This window comes from Amphibalanus amphitrite, unplaced genomic scaffold (assembly GCF_019059575.1).
Source record: "Amphibalanus amphitrite isolate SeventyFive unplaced genomic scaffold, NRLGWU_Aamphi_draft 000116F_arrow, whole genome shotgun sequence".
NCBI classification, from domain to species: domain Eukaryota; kingdom Metazoa; phylum Arthropoda; class Thecostraca; order Balanomorpha; family Balanidae; genus Amphibalanus; species Amphibalanus amphitrite.
In genome coordinates, this window is record NW_024881611.1 from 1,003,770 (window position 1) to 1,023,341 (window position 19,572).

Here is a 19,572-nt window from a genome sequence, read left to right on the forward strand (position 1 = left end):
GCTCCCAGCGGGAGGGGAGGGCACAGCGCGGTCAGAAGAGAGCCCATGGCATGACACATTACGGTGATATCGCACAGTGGGCATATCACAACATGTGTGTTGTGATGTTGTCAACGTGTGTTGTGATGTGCCCACTGATACGCCGCCCACACGTCGCACCCTGCATTATCACACATGACTACTTCCGGAGTACTGCATCCGAACGGAGTCACTGACTCCGTCACGCATTGTGACTGCAGCTACGCCGTGACTCGTGCACTCAGTCAGCGAGCCGGTGAAAATTCGCACCGAGCACCACCCCACCGTTGACACGGTAGGTCCGGCAAACAGCGTCCGCTGGGCGCACCGGTGCGGTCCAATAGTCAGGCGCACTTCTCTGCATCCTGCCCGACAATCAACGGGCAGATAACCGGGCCAGTCCACACACACAGCTCAACGCTGGGGACGATAGAGAGCAGCACACGGCGGGGCCAGACAGATGCCAGACGCTACACTCTCGCCGGGACAAAACATCGCGCCGAAGACTGACGAGGAAGAAACGTGCCCAGGGGAGACGAGACGCGTCTGGCGGACTCGGAGCTGCCACACGAGCAGCGACAAAACACCAGCCAAACAACGGGAGGATAGAACATTGCCAGCGACGGGAGACCCCAGCAGTACTTCGAAACGAGCTGCGGCTGACTTACAGAGGCGGGCGGCAGACATCCCCAGAGAGACCGGTGTGCCGCCGTTGCCGTGATTAGCACCGCTGCAGTGAGTCGGTTGTTCTTTGCCACCTCGCCCGCCCGGTGTCCCGTGTCTGTCCTGTGCTGTGTCTGTTGCGGTCGCCGCGTCTATTGTCGTCGCTGTGTCTGTTGCCGGTGCCGCGTCCGTGCCGTCGCTGTGATGCGCCTTTGCCGTGTATGCTGCGGTTGCCGTATGTCAGTTGCCGCCGCTTCGTCTGCCGCGCCGGCCCGGGTGTCAGGTGGCTGTCGGCGCGGCGGGCGCTCGTCAATCCGCCGCGATGCCGGGCCGGTGCCTCGCCGTCGACGAGCTGTTTTTGTACGCCCGAATCCAGGCCAGCCGCAGACAGGGCGGCTCGGTGCGGCCGGCTGAGCTGGCGCAGCTCTGAGGAAGCTCCCGGGAGGCGTCACGGCGAGTCACACGCAGCGTGACGACCGTGACGGTCCGGATGGGACCGTCACGCCGAGCGGAGTCCGCACTGGCCGTGTGACGCTCTGGTGTGATAGTAGCTAGGCGGTGGGAAGCAGCCCCACCATCAGTTCAGTATGGCGTCACGAACGCTAGTGCGCGCAGAGCGAGGGCGTTACACGACTATAGCGCAGGCCATAGCGAGGATAATCAGATAAAACACAGGGAGATAACCCATAATTACACCACAATCGGTCACTACTGGTCGAAGTAACGGTGCCGTCACCATTAACACAATGACTCGAAGTATACCCACAGTTTATCATACTAAGCCGCTGGCAAATACGCAGCAGACGGCTCAGCGAGACAACCACGAACTCAACGGCCGTAGCGAGAGTCACCCATTCGTCACGGACCGAACCTTTCGGACGGCGCGGAACCGAGCAGCAGCCGGGGACGCGGCTCGGTGGCGCCGGCTAACGGCACCGCTCCTTACTTTTGTTTGAGATCCTTGTGGCGTTGTGACAGCGACTTGTTCAGCTTGTCCAGACTGCGGCTGTACTCCAGCTCAACCTCGGCTCGGCGGCGGAAGTACTCCTGGAACAGACAGAACAGCACGGCTCACAAAAACGGGCTCACACAGCGGCCCCGGCGCCATGGCTGCCGAGAGATAATAGGAGGGAGTACCGCGTCCAGCGCCGGCCGCCGCGCGGAATTACCCACCCAAACAGAGAGCAGATGTCTCGATACGGCAGCGGCCCATCTTCTGATAGCGCCCGGACTGCCGGTAAACAGCGATACTATCGGGCGGGAACGGCACGGCACACATGACGGCGATCACAGACGGCCGTCCGGCGACTGACGGAGCACGCGCGCGAGCCGTATATGGACAGACAGGCAGCCGATACAGCGCCGTCGCTGCAGGCCCGGCCGTATACGGCCGAACGCCGTGTCACTCTCTATTATCGCAGACAGCATCCCGCTGGGAATCCATTATCAATTTCTACCGTCTAGCACACGGTCCAACAGACTGCAGGCCAACAGCCACAGGCAAAATACATTTTAGCATCAAAATGAATCTCCCTGGTATGGTGCAATGCAATGGTTGTCGATGGGACTGAGGGAGGCGTCAACTGGAGTGCAAACGCACGTGCAAACGCACCAGTTATCCAAAGCTCGTTACAAGCCCCTCGGAGTAGTAGTATAAATTTGCATCACTCTAGGCGGATTGCGGTACGCCTGGAAATTAGATACCAAGATCGTCCAAGATCCCGCTCATGGACCATCGGTCATCTCCACCTACCAGCCTACACCTCGCCAGTCCGCCCGCCCAGCCATCAACTTTCCATCCAACAGCGTTTCACGCACAAATAACTTATCCGCCCCGCGGCCGAGACTGGCGGCGGCGGGCCGGGCTGCGCGCTCTGCGACCCGCCGCCCAGTCGGTGGGCGGACACCACACCTGATAAACCGGCGCCCGCCACGCCTGATAAGATAATCGCCGACGCCCAATGGTTTGTTTATGTGATTTGGGATTATGCTTTCAACTTTCCTCTCGCAGAACCCAAGGGACTGTTTCAGGTATCGGGATATCTTTCCTGTCCCATTTAAAGAGTCTGATCGAGTTTACTCACGCAGCCAGAAAACGTTTAACTAACCAAACGTCCCACTACTCCGAGGAATGCTGCGGCCGCAGTCACGCGAGATTCTGCTTGGAAACAATACCGCGGTCCGCAAACACCGCCGCCCGGTCACGGAGTTTCCCCGTACGCCACGTCCGTCACTCGGGTCGCTCGGGTTACGGGTGCTCCGTTACGAGGAACGGCTTACGGCCCGGGTGGAGTGAGTAAGGTTTCACGCGGAGAGCTGTTCGCTGGGTGGCGTGGGCGACTGACCGGTCTCTGGTGTCGCCTGCGAGGGCGGGAGAGGGCGGTCAGTGGTCACACGCGGAAGGGCCGCGCCCGCGGGACTGGTTCTGGATGATGGATGGTGTCGCGATCCGGTCTGTCGCGGCGCGATGTGATCAGAGTGCTGCGTGGTGCGTCGTTGTCCTTTGCAGGTCACGACAGACGCAATAGGGTAAGGGCGGGTAAGAGTACGCGGGCGATAAGAGTACGCATCAGCTGTTTCGGTTGCTTAGCAACGCAGGTTTGTCGAGTTCATGAAGTGACATGAAGCCGCCAGTGCGTGCATGTCACCAACGGAACGTGGGCGTTGAGCGGCGACGCTGTTGAGTTTAAGGCGATGAATATTATTTTCGGGCGTTATGATATTATTATGATATGGTACAATAATTTTGATACTTGGCAGTTGAGATGAGGTACATTTCCGTGATTGTTGTGGGAAACTTGTGAGGTTATCTGGGGAAATACTGTACAGTGCAATATTCTGTTTGCGAAGTTTTGCACAACGTTTCGGGGTTGTTTTGTGCGCGAATTGCATGCACGGTAAGAGGACGCACTGTTCAGGAGGGTAAGAGTACGCAGAATTATACATTAACCCTCGCCGTAAACGGCGATCTGCCACCTTCGCCCATGCAGGGGGGGGGGGGTGCGACCCCCCCTTGGCGTTTGAAAACGGAGCGTCGTAGAGCTTAGCGGAAAAGACCAACGGATTGCTCTCGCCGAGATCTCGCGATTGGTGGTATATTTTTTGGTCCTAGGTCAACATTTGACCTACTTTTGACCGGTCAAAGGTCAAATTTTCGGAAAAATAGACTTTTTTCAAATTTCCGCGGCGATTGCGGCAAAACGGTGAGAGATATCGACTTGAAACCATCACTATCGTGTTCCTTGATCAATTCTCTATCGTTTGGTATGTATTTCGTTTCCCTAGCTCTAAAAATGGCGCGTTGGGAGCGCCGGAAGTCGGCAAGGTCACAGTCGGCGGCAGAAATTCGAAAAATCAAAATTAAATTTTTGAAATCTGATTGTATTTTTGGATTTGGAAGGTCCATTTGCTCCCTATAGAAGCTAATATTGCTGCATATTCCCATTGAGGTGACAAGAATTAGCAAAATAGTGGTTCGGGCGCTTTTCAAAAATAGTACCGGACGCTGTTCCTCTTGTGACGTCATAGCTCCGTGACCTGACCTGACCCGGTCAAGTTTCTTATACCATATGATAGCCAATACTTGCCCCAACATGCATGGGAAGTTTCATCACGATCCATCAACCGATGTCCGTACCACCGGCAGGAAACCTCGGGCGTTGGCACTCAGTTTGTGAAAATCCGGCCGGAGGCTGTTCCCTTTGTGACGTCATAACTCCGTGACCTGACATGACCCGGTCAATTTTTTTTTATCAAAAGATGCGCAAGGTTTGCCCCATAAGGTACCCAAAATTTGGCGGCGCGGCGCGTTTTTGCACTATTTCCGAAAAACCTCAGGGGGGTTGCACCAACCCCCCCCCCTACATGGGCGAGGGTTAAATCGAATATACAGAAATATATAATTATTAATCTATCGCTCAATGACGTTTGTTTTGTAGGTATATCATCAATGGAGCACTGTGATGCAGATGCGTACCCGAAATTCTTCCAAATACGAGTTATTCTCCTTTTTGATTGTGCATTTTTTTTTAGAAACACACGACATGATTATTTCCTGATTTATAGACTTGAAAGATTTATTTTATGTTTTTCTTTTTGGATACTAGAATTAACTTAAATGCCTTCTGAGTTTGAAGTTAAGCATTTGGACAGTGTAAGCTGCATAGGTGTGTGTTCATATGCTTGCGTACTCCACCCGCCTGGCGTGCGTACTCTTACACACCCCATATGGTAAGAGTACGCAAGTGCAACGGTTCAGAAAATGTCAGTTTTAGACCACTTCCATTTACGCTGAAGGATCGTTGCCCCATGGGTTGATGGCTAATTCAATGAACTTTAATATTTGATGAACCCTATTTGCGATTTCTTTCCTTCAAATATTAAACAAATGAGAGCAAGAAATCCACTAAGTGCGTACTCTTATACGACTTCACCCTATGGGTGAACAATGTGGCGCAACTTATCGCGAGCAACGACTGGACACAACGGCACTCCAGTGGCGGCGGCAACGTGCCAAAACCGATCGGCACCGCATTCCAGTGCAGCCACTTTTCAAAATGTCGCCCACGCATGGAATGCTCCGCGAGCCGGCTCCGATTTCAGCCTCGCCGGCCTACCGGAGTTCTCTGAGCGCTCGGTGACAAATGCGATACCCCCGACGGGGACTGGGGCTGAGGGATTGGTACACGGCACGACCGGCACGACGGTGAGGGGTGAGCCGGCAGCAGGGCGGCCGGCGCGGGCGGACAGTCGCCGTGTCGACGCGCCGCGCGCAGCACAGTAGCTCGTTCATCACCCCTGCTCCGGCGGGGGCGGCACCCGGCAGCCGGCCGCCTTCCCGTAACCCATCAGCGGCTGTCAGCGCCGCACAGATGCACAGAGCGTAACCGCATCAGGAGCTGAGGCGCCGGCACACCGCAGAGGCCAGCCGGAGGTTTTCCGGTCCGCGACCACTCTCCAAACGCGGCGCGGCAGCCGGCACGCACGACCCCGGCGCGGCCGTGGAAAGTGCCGTGCGTTCTCACACTTTCCACCGGCGAATGAGACTCGGTCGTCTCTCTCAGAGTCCGCTCGGCAGCGGAGAGTTTCGCGAGCTGTTTGTCTCCGCACCGCCATTTCTCCGCCACAGCCACGACGGCGTAACGGCGGCAGTGGCCGCCTCAGACGACTTTGCGCCAGCGGCCACCACTGACGACTCGGCGCCGGACAACAATGGCAGAACAAACACCGTGCGTCTGTCAGCCGGCGAGGAGACAACAGACAGCGGCGCCACGCACCGAGGCCAGTCGGCTCCAGTCGGCCCCACGCACAGACAGGAGAAAAACGACAGCACAAACTGGCTTCGCCTTGGGTCAATTGGACGCACCGTCTGACAGGAATAATGCGATAACAGCCTCCCACACCCTCCTCGGCTGGTGGTGATCGAACACCCTTCTGCTGCGAGAATCGGCGGACCCCCAGACAGCATCTGGCCTTCAACCCCACCCTCCCCGCCGCTGCCACAGGGGCGCCGCGCCGGTCGCGTCACCACCGCCGCCGTCTGAAGCTCACCACCCGACCGTGGCGCCGTCGTCTCCGTCACCGTCTCCGCCAGCGAAACTGCGTCACGGGGTATTTCACGGGAACTGCGCCGTGCGACAACACATCCCTAGCAGATCAGACAGACCCCCGCCACCGCAACCGCCACCGCCGGCGACGGAGAGGGCGATAGCAGCAGCAGCCAGCAACCATCGCTGCTGTGTTCCTAGTAACCTCAGAGCTGCTCGTAGACAGAGGGTGCCCTATCCTTAGCCTCCGCCGTGACGACAGCGGACTATCATCAGCGCTTCCGGACTACCCTCCGTCGCTGGTCCGTCTGCCGTCCCTCGTCCGTCCATCCAGCGTCCGCTCACCAGTGTGAGACGGCGAGTCTGGGCGCCTTTAGAGGACTTTAGAGAGAGCAGCACCGATGATGAAACGTTACCAGAATACGATAAATTTACAACTGACGGCTCGACTGAAAGACGGCTACCAAATCAGACCGCTCTGAGTATGTTATGACGCAATGACGCGGAAGGTCGGAGCGGCGCGCACCCGAGGCGCCCCGGGTCGGCGTGCGTCGGCCGTCTATTGAAGGCCACTTTCGCCGCGGCATGACGAGCGGGAGCGGCGTGCAGCGGCCATTCCGGCATGTCGCACACGTGTGCGGCACAGGAGCACGGCCGGCGGGCCGCCAGCGGTGCACCTCGGCGGCGGGACCAGCGCAAGCTCGCCGCGCCGGCCGACAGTTCGGGCGGCCGCGCGTTTTTGCCGCCGCCGCCGGCCCGCCGCCGCAGCTAGGTCTGGGTTTGGTCTGGTTTGGCAAACCCGGCAGTCGGGAGGAGGGGGGAGCGAGTCGGCGCCGGGTAGGGCGTGGTTCGATCGCCCGGGTAGTCGGTGATTAACCACGGATGGAATGTTTAAGACGCGGAGCGCTGGAGGAAAATGACTCGAGGGACTTCGAAAAAAATGAGTTCCAGCTAATCACCGGCTATCAGGACTGGTCGCGGGCTCTTTGGAAGCTATTACCGCGTAATAACTGATCAGGTATATAGAAATTCTCGAAACATCTCGAACATTGTTTTAACCTCTGTGTCTCGCCCCTAAGCCCGGCCCTCATGCACGACACACCCTCAACGCAGCCCCACTGACCGCCAAACTCCCTTGAACCTGCTCTCGCCTCACCTGGAGTTCGGCCACGACGGCCGTCTGTGTGTCGACCCGCAGGTCCAGGCTCCGCAGCTGCTCATTGAGCTGCAGCCGCAGGTCTGAAATAGAGGAGACACAGCGTCAGCACGGCAAGGCTTCTGTTACCTGTCTACATACAGTGCAACAGCCTATTGAATGACTACTTCAGCTATCCAGTCTGCCTACACACACAAAACTAACACACATGGCTTGTCGAGACCCAGGGCTTGTGGCAGTTCGTGTATAAATTAGTACCATCGCGCCTTATTCAGTTTCAAGAAAGTACGCCTAATATGGCGTGAGCGGTGAGACACATAGCGGTCACCCACCCCTCAGTTCACGCACAGTCCTCAGGCGACGACCGACGCACACGCACGCGCCCAGAGACGGATGGCCCATAATCCAAATGTGGCGTGACTGACGGACGACGGAACGTGCGACCTGGGAGCCGGTCCGCGGCACGCAGACGCATAGAATATCGATACGTGGGACGCACAGGACATAAACACGGTCACACACGCACACAGGGGACAAATGGAGGAGACACGGACCGCGCCGGCCGTCAGGTTCCACCGCGGCTCTTCAGTCGCCGACGGCCCCGCGCCGTGACGGGATCTTTCCCACGCCATCGGGACGGCTTTCCGGCCAAACGGCCACTCCTGAGCCCCAAACGGGCCCGCGGTGACCGCTAACAGACTGAGCCGACCAAAGCCGACCGCCGACGAGCGCCGTGAGCTGCACGGGACCGGTGTTTACTGCAGCCGTGAGGCGCGACAGCCGCTGATGCCATTTACGGTTCATGTCGTAAGCTCTTACAGGGAAATACTTTTCCCCAAATATGGTGTTATCACAAGTTCAGTCGTCGAGGTGAGCAGTCTGAGAATGATGAAATGATCGAATTCAAGAAAACAAAGGCGGACGAGAGATGAAACCAGAGCTCGAGAGAGGAAATCGAACTTACAGGAAGCACTGATAGTGAGTGGAAAACACATCTCAGTTCCATGGAACCCGACGGGGAGGAAAGCTACCGCCGGTCACTGCAGGAAAGGAAAACAAAGACCGGCGAGAGGGCGATAAATTTAGCATAAACGCCCACACAGCAGGACTCCGAGTGACGTATCGACTCTCCACGAGAGAAACGAGAATGGACACGACGCGTTACTTTCCTCTGCAGCCGTGTGGGGTGGACGTAAAAGACCATAAAAGAGCGCCACCGCGCTGCGAACTGCACCGCAGCAATGTGTATCAATCAGTTCGTGAGTTGCCGGCGGTGCGTACCACGTCGTAAGACACCCAAATGCGGTCCGACACTTGTCTAGTAAAAAACGACGGCCCACAACCGGCGCGATATTCCCAAGCTGCGGGCCACAAACGGCCACTATCCATTCCCGCCGGGCCTGTGGGACCGTTCTGTGCGGCCGTGCTGATTGTTTATCGTCTGACGATGAAAACACGGCGGTTGGGCGTGCGGACCGTGATTTAGCCGGACGAGGACGGCGGCGGCTCCTCGGTTTGTTTGTAAATACGGACAAACGGGCGGTCCGGCGCCGGCCGCACCCTGTCGGCTCTCCTCTGTGAACCAGCCCGCTGAGTGCCGCCGGCCCGCCGAGTGCGTCGTCCGTCACTGAAAACGAGCCTCTGCTCGCTGCGGAAAGGGCCGGCCGACCGGCCGCGCGGGGTCCGCTCGGCCGCACACAGCCGCTATTTGAGTTCGGAAGTGGCCAAAATGCGATACCTCGTTAACCAGTTGACATTTTGCCAAGGAATTTTTATTATATGTGAAGTAAACCTTAAGGTCACGTATGGAAACGTATGAGCATCCTGCTGATCCAGCATTGCCGTAAAAAATATTTTTGCTTGTAATCCGCGGATGACGAGTATATCCCATAACGTGGGTGACTCGGGAGGGGCATAGCTTCCCTGCTGTCTTCGAAACTACTCGTTCAATACTAAAAATTCAAACGGCTTCTGATAGGAATAGCTGACAAACGAAACCTAACTTTGTCATAAAAGGTCATGGAAAGGTCATGGGTCACAAAAGGTCATGGAAAAGGTCATGGAAGGAAATGCATACATTTTTTAAGGTCAGGCGACACATCATTTATGGTCCATTTCGGCAAAAGCATCTAAAAATGATGTCATCTGGGTCGTCCGATTCGAAACTATTTCCATTCGACAAATGAAGGTCAGGTCACGGCGAGGTCAAAAAGGTCAAATTTTGAAGTTGAACATTCTCAACAAAAAAGATGTGCATCGGATGCAATTTGAGCTCTGGAACACGATGATACTATTCGTTTTGGTTTTCGATGTCAAGAACGTACTGAAATTGCCTTTGCAATATCGAAAATTGTGATTAACCGAACTACGATAAAATGCAAAAGCCGATAACATTGCCATTTCTGAAGATATCTAACTGAAACTTTCCAAAAGCAATGCAAATGTTACATACAAAAGCAGGGGTGCGGAGCCGGAGCCGGAGCCACCGGAGCCGGCACATTTTTGCCTGGAGCCGGAGCCGGAGACGGAGCCGCCATGACATTTCACCCGGAGCCAGAGCCGGAGCCGGAGCCGATTTTATTTCTCCGAAGCCGGAGCCGGAGCCGAAGCTGTCTGAAAATTCCACGGCTCCGCATCCCTGTACAAAAGCCAATAAGGTTCATTCTGGTCGATGGCTGCTCCCCAAAACTCAGAATGTTATCAACCATATCGGACGTTCTTACCATGTTCTGTTGGCTGGATGTCTTTTTGATTTATTGAACTTGATCAGACTACATTCAGTTAAGACGACGTACATTTATTGGTCACCAGAAAGTATATCCACAAGTCAATCGACAATCGACAACCAACAAATGCAATCGACACGAGCGTCGAGCACCCCTCCGCACAAGCAACTGCCGGGGGCGATTAGACGGACCGCGCTCCTCTCTCGCAGCTGATTGGTCAGCTGCCGAACCGCACGGACGTCAGCTGCACGGCCGCCGCCCGGCCGACCTGACCGGGGTCGGCCGGGCGGCGACCTAGCGTCACTAGAACTGCAATAACTTTTGCCGGCAGTGTGATACCGACCTAATTTTTTCAGCAAATGAATTACAATTGTACAGTATATGTTATGGACGTTGTCTCGATGTGAAGCACGCTGTGCGTTTTTTGGTAGGTCCATGTAAATATTGAAATCCTCAAGCCCTTCTGCTTTGTGCCGACGACCTACTATTAGTCGCGACCGGGAAGAGCCTGGACCTCCTACAGATCCGGATGCAGGAGACGCTGGACAGCCTGGACACCATCTGCCGACGGGCCAGTATGACGGTCAACCCAGCGAAGGCATCCGCCTGCGTTTTCTCTCTCAGCAAGCGGGCGCTGCCCCCCTGTCAGCTCAGATACGCCGGCCGGCCAATTCCCAGCGAGGACAGCGTGACTCATCTCGGCATCACTCTGGACAAGGGCCTCTCATTCAATACTCACGTCGAGAAGGTCGTCAGCAGCTGCACCAGGTCACTCGGCGTCTTGAAGATGGCGAAGCGTAAAGGAGTCAACCAGGCGCGACTGCTCCAGTTATACAGGTCTCTCGTACAGAGTCGCCTTCTCTACGGCGCGGAGGTCATCACGGCGACCGCGTCGGCTCTGGAGAAGCTCGATCGTGTACAGACCGCAGCGCTCCGGATCGTCACCGGCTGCACTCGTGACACCGCCCGAGCGACTCTAAGGTACATGGCGAATCTGCAGTCTGTGCCCCAGCAGGTGGAGACCCTTCGAGTCAAGGCCGTCGCGAGAGCTTTAGAGAGTCATGAACATCCGCTTCACGAAGTGGCCCGCGGCCTGGTGACGCGTCCCCCGCTGCGGCGTCTGCGTAGGGCCGGATGGCTGAGGAGGGCGTCCGATACGCTGCGCGAGCTCCGCGGCAGGCACCAGTTTCGATCCCGACCGCAGTTCGAGCCTACACCTGACGGCGTCGCTGAGCTGTGGACAATTATCTCACAACACAGCCTCGGCAGGTCCTGCCGTGAGTGGCCGCCGGGCGTGGCCAACGTGGAGTTGAGAGTCTGCTCGAGGGGCTGATGGCCGAGGGCGACGCGCTGCTGGCCACCGACGGATCAGTCATCCGGGAGCCCCTTCCCCGGAGCGGCTGGGGCTGCTTCATCCGCTCGGCTGAACTCACCCAAAGCGTATCGGGAGCTACGCGGCTCGTGCTCTCGAGCATGCGGGCTGAGACGGAGGCCGTCACTGTTGGACTGAACGCCCTGAATCAGCTCCTACCCGACTGTCAGCACATTGTCGTCGCCACTGACTCGCAGTCTCTCTTGCGGAAATTGGAGGGCGGCGTGTCGCCCCCTGAATGGTGGACAGACAGGCGCATCACCTGGCTCTACTGCCCCGGCCACGCTGGCGTGGAGGTCAATGAGAAGGCAGACCGGCTGGCGGGCAATGGCGCGCCCGCTACCAGCAGGATCGTCCTCTCGGCTTCCGACTTCCAGCAACTACTCAAATTCAAGATGGAAACTGACGATGCCAGGAAGCCAAATCCAGGAGAAGCGGAAGTCGGGAGGATGGCCCGTGTCGGTCTGAGGCCGGGCTGGATCGCGAGATCGGGTCTCTGCGGCCCCCGTGGGAGGATGGCGTGCCAGCTCGCGTGCGGGACGGTGTCTCGACGAACCCTGGCCGACATCTGCACGTTGGGAGGAGCGGAGACGGCATGGAGGCGGATCTTCGGCTCCCGTTCCGTCGACGAAGCTGTCGCCGAGGAGTAAGTAAGTAAGTGTGCAAGTGTGCAACAATTAGCTTACAATAACTGAGTGGGAAGTTTTTTAGATGCACTTTTGTTACCAATGGATTCCGCACATTTTCCCCTTTCAGCTGATATCTTACTTACGCATTTTTAAGCAAAGAATATGACAGGAGACTCGTCAACATTTACATGAAAATCGCAGCACAAGTTCGGTCTCACGGAGCAAAACAAAACGGTGTACTTTGGGAGCCCACCAATCTGTGCCAGAATGAGTAATATTTTTTTTCTGGATGATATTTCATACAGTCTGATCAATTTACGACCAGAAAATGTGAGAAAAGCACGCTTTAAAATTTGTCGAAAATTAGGGTATTGGCCACTTCTGAACCCGGATAGCGGCTGTGTGGGCCGTGGTAACAACCCAGGCCACCGCTGCTGCACAAGGAGCTGCAGCGACCGCCCAGTTTTTACCATCGGTACTGACCCTGTGTAAGTACAAACGTGAGACTGCAAACTTTCCCGAACGGTTGCCACCGAGACATTGCGGTGATGTGAATGAGCCACCCTGCCTCGGTCACCGCATCAGCCAGCCAGTCCACGGGGCAGGACCGGTTCGAATATCACAGATCGGGCCGAAAATAGGCACACGTCGAGGTTGATGTAACAAACGAGCCAGCGACCGACACAATATGAAGTCGAGTGGGCTTTTCAGATGGACAAGATACGCAACACCGGGAACGGTGTCGCCAGAAAAGGCGCCGTTTTCAGCACTCAAGTCTGAAGTGGAACCAGTGAAAACGCCGATATGGGCTGCCACATCACGAATTCAGTCACGGTTTCTTCTACATGGCTTCTCCATTGGAGCGGATAGCACGACTTCATGGGTTCATTCCCACGCGAACACACCCTGACAAAACCATGCAGTAAGCACTCGCACGAACAACTGCGCAGCGCAGCATGGAAACGCCCCATTTTCACGTACTCAAGGCGTTCATGCAAGCCCCGCCGCCAGTGCAGGGCTCGCAGCTGGTCAGCCAGCACCCGTGACGCTCGGGCGGCCAGTCAGCAGCGCCGGACTGGCGGAATGCGGAAGGCAGCCGGTGCCGGTCGCGCCGGCGGCGGCACATAGCTCCGACCCACTTCCCCGTCAGTACGCTGATGAGTCGGACAGACCGCTCGTGTTTTACTCATCATTCCCCTTCGTCGGACTGAGGAAAACAATCGACCATGGGCCGTGGGTCACTCCGCATAAGTCTGGCCTTGCAGCCCTCTAGTCCAGAATTGGAGGATCAAAAGCATGCGATAGCATGCTTTTGCATCCGGAAATTCCCATTGGTGGGTCGCTGAAGAAAAGTTCGGCCAAGCCTGTTTGTCAGTATGTGAGTGAGTATGTGAGTGAGTATGTGAGTTTGTCCAAGCTTTTTTGGACCTGGAGTCAAAATGGGAGGACCGATCGGGACGAAAGTGGGACCGTTCGACTCGTCTCCGGCGAGGTAAACTTTTGGTACTGGCCTCGGTTCGCTCAGTGCTTCGTGGCACATGCTATTCCGCTTCAAAGTTTCGGTGACACGAAATTTTTTTGTCAAGGCTACAGGTCACCCCGAGGTCACGGGCAAAGCCATACTGGCGGGACACATCGGTAACACCTTGAACCAGTTTCCAGGGGGGTCACCGTCTGCGAGGGGTGCAGGCTGCACGTGCTGGGGTCGGAAAACCGTTTTGACGTGAGGTCCTCTGGCTCAAAGAAATTTTAAGCTATCAACCTCAAAATCGGTTCAATGGTAGTCCCAGGCAAGGCCTCCAAAATAATGCACATTTGGTTGAGCTAAACTCTGTGGTGCATGAGCTATGCACGTGCAAGCCGATTGCACCCCTTCGTACGTTGCCACGCCTGCAGGGTAAACGGCAGCTCTAACTGGTTCAAAACTTGCAGGTCATAAGAAGAATACATTTGATCACGACATTCCGGCGAGATAATATCCGAGGGGTGCAAGCTGCGCGTGGGGGGGGGGCGGATAACGGTTTTGACGAGGGATCCTCTGATCCCGGGAAACGTCGATCTAGCGACACAAAAGTCGGTACACTGATAGAACTAGACACACGCTACATGATGTTATGAAAATGACTGCACTGGGGTGCCTGGGACATGAACTATGCACGTGCAGTTAATTCATATCTTACTGTAGGTAGATCTCCACACCAATCTCGCGTGCTTTCAAGCATTTTTGGGATGTTTCGGTTGGTTTCAGGTTCAGTCCAAGCTCAGTCTCAGCGAGTCTCAGCTCAGTCTGGGTTTCGGTGGTTTTGCCCGGTGTGTGCCCTCAATTCTGGCCCAAGGCAACGCAAGAGTGCTGCCGGCATCTAGTCCCAGTCTTGAAGTATCGGTGTCTGAAGTTCGAGAAAAGAGATACAAGCGACGGAGCTCCCCATCGGCTCTGTTCCGTCAGCGGCTCGTTACACGGCGTTCCATCGGATGACGCCGGTCCGTCATCGCGCCGCCGCTCCCCCTCTGCCGCCATCGCCGGTCTCCGAGCGCCGGAGCAGTGTCCGTCATCGGGTGTTCCTCGTACGAGCCGGTCGGCTGGGACCGACAGGGGACCGGTGGACGGCAGGTGGTCTACGTCCTCGGCACTGGGCTGGTGTCAGAGCAGTGAGACGCGTCTCCAACGACGATCATCAACGTTGCGCAGTGCAGGTATTGCGTTGTTACCCAGTCCCCACGAGCAAGTTTAAAGTTCGCCCTCTGAGCCAGTGCCCTGCACATCCCTGACCGCCCCTGACGACAGCTCCCGATCCGGCCGGCACTGCGACCCGGGCAGTGAGCAGGCCTGTTCCCACCCGGCGTTTACAGTCGGGTGGCGGCCCCAGTCGTATATCTGGCTGCTGTTTACGGCCCCGGACAGGCGGCAGCGTGTGCTCCTTGATCGCCGGCGGCAGCGTGTGCAGACAGGCCGGCCTTCCGGCGCTCAAACAGGGTCTGGCAAAAACCGAGCGACGGGATCGGCAATACGGCGCACTCACGACAGGCGACAGACGGAGCGGAGATCGGGAGGTGGAAGACGATGCAATGACTTCTCCCAGATCCCTGGTAGAGTGGAGGGAGGAGACTAGGGGATCAGGGGCAGGCAGGGAGTCGATGCAGGGAGCTGGCGGTCTGCAGTACCAGGATGGAACCCAATGGAACGGTAGCCCCTGGTCTGGTGGGGGAGGACAATAAAAGAGGCAGCGCCGAGAAACGCCCCGAGTTAATCAGCACGCTCCCTCCCCTGTATACGCCCTCAGTCCGGCAGCGCCCCGTCCAGCCAGCCCCTCGCAAATTGGTTTCGCTCAATATGCAGCCACTGCCCATTTCAGGTTACGGCAATGGGACGGAGGGGATCAGAGGACTGCAAGAGGGGGAGATGGTCGTTGGTTTGTAACTGCATTCCGGGTCGTATTGTCGCCACATCTCGCCGCCGCCTCGCGGAGAAGGGTCCATCACTGCCGAGCAATGACTCAGGGAACCGGCAGCCGCCGCGCCGCGTTGCGGAATCGATTTACGAGCCCGCCGGCCGACACGAGCGCGTCAAACGCGCCTCGTCACGGCACGACGCGACACTTTGTTCGTGCTACCGCCCGCCGGCCGGCAAAAACGATCGCAAACTGATGACGCACGGTCAAAGCTGCCGGCTGCACAGTGGGCCGGCGGCACTAACTGCACTGCACAAACCGACCAGAGACAAAAAGCTGACGGCCAGCGGCAGCAGCGGGCGGTGGCAGCGAGTCAACGACCTGTTAGTGGCATCCGGTAGGCGGTCACACCGACAGGCGGTGGCCGTTTGAATAAAACGAGTGTAGGTCATCGGGGCATCAGCTTTGTGACAGGGTACAATACCGTGGGCAGCTAGCACCAATATTTAGCACACAGTTCACAGGAAAATCCTGAAGATGCTCGGAGCAGCTGCAGATGTGCAGACTGCAACTTGCAGCCGATTGCGCATGGCCTCCGTAACCGGGTGCAACCCAGCCCAGTGACGTACGCTATCTTTGCCCGTTTCCTCTCGCGCCGCTCCCAGTTCCGTTCGCCGAAAAACGACGGCGACAGAACAGTCAACCAGCTCCTAACGGAGACCGTGATATTTACATCGGCATCTTGTATGATGTCGCAGCGTGGCGGACGCACCTTGCTATCACGCCAAACCGTAATCAATGGTGATTTACGATCGGCGACGCTTCCATTACAGACGAGAACACGATTAGCGTCTGATAACGGCCATCACCATCCGTCGGAGCTTCACCGGGCGGATAGAACGTGCGTTGGCGGCCGCAGCTCCTCTCCTGTCAGATCCTGTGGCCATGATGGCCACAGGCGGGCCTGTTTATAAACAGAGCGCCCAACAGCCGGGCATCCAGACCGAGCCGCCTTATAAAAGATCCGGAGGGCGTCCTGAAAGGAAAATAAACATGGCGGCTCCAGAGCGGCCCAAAGCGGACAGGCGAGGTCAGCGCGGCGCGCGGCGTTCACGGGGCGGCACGAGTTCATCGCTCTCACCTCCCCCATCCCTCCCAGATTTGGCCCTCGTTGGCGAGCCGAACGCGTCCGGGCGATATTCGTAACGAGGCAATGACGCTTCAGACACGGACCCGTCATCAATACAAATGACGTTGGCGTCGATATGTCACTCACCACGGCGCCCCGAGCAGCAGCACCCAGTCGCGTCCGGCACGCGCGCCTCTCGGTCGAACAACACCGTCCGCTCCGGCCGTAGGCTAGAGCTAAAAGGTAGAGCTACATGGTGAAGCTATACGGCTGAACTCAATGACCAAGCGACACGGCAGCGGTATGCAGCCGAGGCTAATCATCGAGCCCGACGGCCGAGACACGACAGTTATGTGGACAGGAAGTGACTGATTCGGCTCTGCGGCTCGGGCGCGCAGCGCAGGCGGCATCTGCGATGGCGGTGGCAGGGGATGAAGAGATCGGCCAACGAGAATCGGGTATGAGGATCCGCTGTATTGCAGCATTCAGTAATCCACCGGCACTGCTCGGTGTTTCAGAGTTTCAACTATATATGCAACAGCGAGCACAAACGAACTGGCATTTCAAGCCTTCCTTCGCACGGCTTACAACGTTCATTACAGCGACGTTGAAATGGGAGTATCAATGAAGTTGCCAACTTCTCAGATATGAATTTCATACGTGACAGCGCAGGGTCATGATACTGCCCACTATCACAGTTCATTTGACGTCACGAAACCACCACCCGTCACTTTAAGTTCACATTCCAGACATTACTCGTGACTGCCGTGCCACCGCCGCCGCCACTTCTGACCACATTCCGGCGGACCGCGGGCGGCAGCGGCGGACTCTTGTGGTGAGCCACCGTCCGCGGTCCGACCTCAGGCGCTCCGCAATGACCGGGAGCCGACCTTCCGCGCCGGGCCGGCGCCGCCGCGGCCATTCCAGGCCGTCGGAGACAAGAAGAGCCGCCCGAGGCCAACTTCCAACCGCCGGAGACCCGACAGCAGAGGAGGTCCGCGGCGGCTCGAACGCGCCACTTAGCACTGCAGACCGCAGCCGCCTCAACGACAGCCAATCGGGTAATGGTGCAATTATAGAACGGGCGCTGATGATGGCGGCATAAAACGCGACACAGCGCGACGGGTGAATGCCTGGCATCCGTGCATCACGACCGCCGGAACGGCCGCGTCCCAACACGACCGATAACGGCCACAATGCGAGGCAAAGACCGCAGCGGCGGCTCGTGAGTGGAAAGCAGCGCGACCAGTCGTGTTTTGTTGTCCCACGTCATGGAAGCAGATCACGACTCGGTGATCTCTTCTCGTCACGCTAGATTTAACTTGTTCTCGCTTTGAAAGAGCACGAAAGCGTTTTCACGTTTTCGCCCACTGGTTTATGTCCAGCGTGTTAGTTGGACGTTATAATGGCGACAGCGTGTCAGACTTCGTGAGGACCTAAAACCTGGCTGTGGAATTGAATTGCCGACTAATTGGTCTACCGAGTACAATCTCCAAGTAGCCAGACACTATCCCTCGCGAGACAATGTCAAATTAACGCTGGGAGTCTGGCCGTCGAGCAGGTGCTGGTTTCGCCGAACCAGCGACAGATGCAGTGAGCAAAACCAACAGGTCCGCGCCACATAAAGCTAATACAGGTGTCACGACAGCCGCAGAAAGTGACAACTTGTAACAAACGACCGCCTTAGAAAGTGGCCGGATAGCGGCGGATATCCGCCGTAGCATCCATCAGGTAATCGCAACAGGTCAGCTCAGAGCTAATAACATCACAGCTGGAGCCACTCACGCCACAACCATCCCTCTCTCTTTCTCTCACTCTCTCCTCGACGACGGAGACCGCACAACGCGGCACTCACCGCACAGAGTACAAATCAGGAGGTCGGCAAGTCAGCTCGGCAAACGCCGGCGTAACCGCAGGGTGAAGGTCGAACTGCGAGTTCATCGCCTCGCCGGCAGCCCCGCACCCATTTGGAGCTCACGACGTACTCATTACCGAGCTTAACTCTCACGATCAACACGTCAGCCAGGTGTTCGGCCAATGTCGGCTGTCAGCGCGATGATAGTGCTGTTTAAGTGTTTCTCCATACACACATAAGGGGTGAGGCGCTGTGTCGACCGTCGAGTGATTGCCCGTGATTCGACAAGCATCTCCATGAAAGTTTCCGGGCCCTCTGACCGCCCCACCGCCCTGACCTGATCTCGACCGGACGGCCGCCCGCCGGGCACCCGTCATGATGAATCGCTGCGCCGCGGCGCCCGCCTCGCCGACAGCCAAGTTATTTTTGGCGATAACGAAGCGTTAACATCTAATTAGAGACGATTAGAGTTGTTGATCGATTTTTTCTTCTGAGTCACTTCTCATCAGGCGGTGATTTCAAGTCGTTTACATTGGCTGTCATGACAGCCTCTCGTGGATACTGTCGACGCCGTAAACGAATGAGTTCCGTGTCGATCTAACGAGCAGCTCTGGCTAATCAGTATCACCATCGCGGCGGCCGTCATGCTAACGCCGCCTTCCGGGTCATGTCACGCCGGTTCTGGGCTGCTCCCGGACGGCCTCATTAGGGACGCGAGATGGCCACTCAACTCTGAGAAAAACAAATTTACGGCCGTCGCCTGGCAGGCTCATTACGAGCGACTTCAAACCGGGCCGCGACCGTGCTGGCACAGAGGTCTGGTGCGGGTCGCCGCCGGACGCGACGCAGCGGGCCCGAGATGACACCGGCGCACTGGCTCCGCCGCGCTCGGCACCATCAGACCAGACCAGATCAACAGGGAGAGGCTCAAATATCACGAAATAAACCATAGGACAGGGTCAAATTTGTGATACAAACTCAGGCGGTGTCATATGGGTGCCTCTAATCGAACAGCGCAATCACCACTGGTTGGCAACCTTTGTCGAGCCAACTCCTGATCAGCCGCACGGCACGACTCGTCCGAGACGC

General features: G+C 57.0%; 1 protein-coding gene across 5 annotated transcripts in view; it reads right to left on the minus strand.

Moving 5' to 3' along the window:
- Nucleotides 1-19,572, minus strand: part of LOC122381244 (SLIT-ROBO Rho GTPase-activating protein 3-like) — a 67,393-nt gene that overhangs the window by 24,266 nt on the left and 23,555 nt on the right. For all 5 annotated transcript variants that reach the window (XM_043365205.1, XM_043365206.1, XM_043365202.1 and 2 more), the window contains 2 exons: nt 7,384-7,466; nt 1,628-1,728 (listed from right to left, as the gene is read on the minus strand). In XM_043365205.1, the coding sequence (XP_043221140.1) occupies nt 1,628-1,728; nt 7,384-7,466 (184 nt within the window). The remainder of the gene's footprint in view (nt 1-1,627; nt 1,729-7,383; nt 7,467-19,572) is intronic.